Below are 2540 nucleotides of genomic sequence, written 5' to 3' on the forward strand. Positions count from 1 at the left end.
GTGGCATGGTAGGATATGTCCCTCTTCACTTGCCTGTGGTAACCTGGATAGCAGTGCTGCAGGAAAACAACATTGCAGACTTTTGTTGAGGCATCTGTTGATAATCTGTCTAAACTTAGTACAAACACACACACAGTCATACTTACAGCTGTGCAGTTGTTATGTCTCAAAAGACACAGGTGAACCTGGCAGTGCAGATAGATGGATGAAAAGTTGGTAAAGGTGAACAGCCTAAAGGAGAATCGGGACACGGTGGAGATACCGTTCTGAATCAGCTGTACTCTATCGTCTGCTGTGTTAGGACACCTGGAAGACAAGGAAAGTTGTAAGACCTATGGTATTAACAGATGGGCTGCAAAGGAAACAGGGCAAAGTTGCTAAAGAGAGGATGGGTGGAGCAAGTGAAAAGAGGCCTTTGAGCGCTAAAATAAGAAGAATTTCCAAAAGTTTCTTTACTCTGCACTAATGAGATCCCAGCGGACAGCGTAGTTGGCAAGGTTGACAGGTGTTGCCCAACAAGAGTCTATAACGGTGGAGATCTGCCTTCCATCGACTCCCTCTGTCCGCACCTCGATGTACAATCTTTCATCGATTTCCATTTCTATGTTTCTGTCACTGGTCAGGGGGTAGTGGAAGCCAGCGTCCTGGTAGGGGATTATTCTCATATGATACTGTCCATGGATAGACGAATGCTTCTTCCTCACAATGCTATGAAAAAACATAATAAAAATAGTATGACTACATTTGGGAAGGAACAAAATGTACATAACATGTGCTAAATAAAGTCCTTCTGGAAATCTTGATGCAGATAAGAAAAGAAGAGAAGTGGCAGACTCCTGAATGTCATTTTATATTGTTGGTTGAAATAGTAGAATTATTAGTGAAGGTGCAAAGTTGGTGGGCAGTTTTACAGAATTTTCAACAACCAAAACTCCTTTTTTCAATCTTTATCCATGCTACTGTCATCATAAAACACCACTGCTGCAGAGGATAGTACTCAAGTACTCAAAAAGGTGCAGATGTAGCGCTTTTAAAAGTACAGGTTTTTGGAATACATAATCATTGAAACCCTACTAGTATTATGCCATTATGAATAGAACTTCACCATTAAAAGAGATGTGATCATTTATATTTAGTTTTCAATATCTCAGTCAAGGAATTAATCAAAGTAATCATACAGATATGATGGTGTTACCTCTCTATAGGGTTGATGCCCACAGACATAGACAGGGCCTGGTCCAAAGGGTATTCACAGCAGAAAGGTAGATTAATGCTCCTCTGATGACTGAATAGGCCTTGATGAAGATCCTCATTGGCCTGGATGGTATTCTCATAGATGAAATGTGTTCCGTTGCTCTTAAAGTTGAAATGACAAAGTTGTATAAGTTTGTTGCTGTAAAATGTCTGATGGAAAAAAATACATCTTAAAACTTATTTAGCCTTATTCAATAGTCTATGGACTGTACCCTGAGAACTGTCCCACACAGCTGGTCATCATTGTTAAAGTTGAACACTAGACGTCCGTCTTGGAGTGTCCCTTTGCAGGATGCATCTCGGAGATGGAGGGCGCTGGAGTGGAAGCCAGCTTCAAATAGCTGGCAACGCGATACAGACATGGTGCCTGAACTACTGACACAAGTGATGGACAAGTCTATGAAAGAGAGAAATAGAAATATTTTTTTATTTAGTATAACTAATTTCATGTTAAAATTGCTTTTGTCATTATTTTTTTTTCATATTAACAATCGATCAAATGACTACTGCATATGTAATTTGAAAGGCATTGCTCATAGTGACAAACTCAAAGACAATTGAGTTGTGAACTCTAATGTTACACAACATAGGACTTTCAGAGACAGGGTAATAATACTAAAGGTTCATACTGGACCACCAGTTTAATTTATCTTAACATTTTTCTCTTGGAAATCATGCTTTCTCGCTCATTTCGACATGCTGGATAGCTCACATTACCCACGTTGCTACAATACCCATGAGCCTTGACTGCAGTTGTTATGAATGAGATGTTAGGTAGGGGCGCCAATTAGTGTCGCAGAATTTATTTAGAATTGACTTATGAAATATGAGTGCAGATAATTGCTAATGCTGCTCTGTTTTTGTTTAATACTTGGCAAAAACAAAGCAGTGTTTAGGAGGAGCTGCCCTCACCGTAGCTCTCATTGTTGGATTGATGGTGGTGTTCATCACAGAAACAGCCGTACACACCGTCCTTCTCACCACACCACTCATGCTCTGTGCAGTCCAGCTGTTCACAGGGGTCTGACTCAGCTATGGAAATAGTGGGGAAGGATGCGACAAGAAGAGAATACACCAAAGCAAAATGAGTATAACAAAAAACATTTCTCCGTAGGTGGGACAGATGGCAAGCTCTGTCAAACAAAGAATTTATTTTCTCCCTCAGTACCTTGGCTAGCCCATTGCAAACTTACCACACTGCAAAGCAGAGCGCCACTCTGGGATGTTCAACCCCAAAATAGAGCAGGTTCTCTCATAGGCGGAGACTGCAGAACACAGCATGCCAT

General features: G+C 40.7%; 1 protein-coding gene across 1 annotated transcript; it reads right to left on the reverse strand.

The window, feature by feature from the left end:
• Window positions 1-5: 5 nt before the first annotated feature.
• Window positions 6-2529, reverse strand: LOC121964252 (pancreatic secretory granule membrane major glycoprotein GP2-like; the record flags this gene model as incomplete). Its single annotated transcript, XM_042514469.1, has 7 exons — window positions 6-56; window positions 147-306; window positions 457-708; window positions 1196-1356; window positions 1467-1651; window positions 2167-2286; window positions 2448-2529. Coding segments are annotated over 7 exons (1011 nt in total), but the record flags the coding sequence as incomplete, so codon positions are not given.
• Window positions 2530-2540: the final 11 nt, after the last annotated feature.

Source organism: Plectropomus leopardus, unplaced genomic scaffold, assembly GCF_008729295.1.
Source record: "Plectropomus leopardus isolate mb unplaced genomic scaffold, YSFRI_Pleo_2.0 unplaced_scaffold14807, whole genome shotgun sequence".
Classification (NCBI taxonomy): Eukaryota; Metazoa; Chordata; class Actinopteri; order Perciformes; family Serranidae; genus Plectropomus; species Plectropomus leopardus.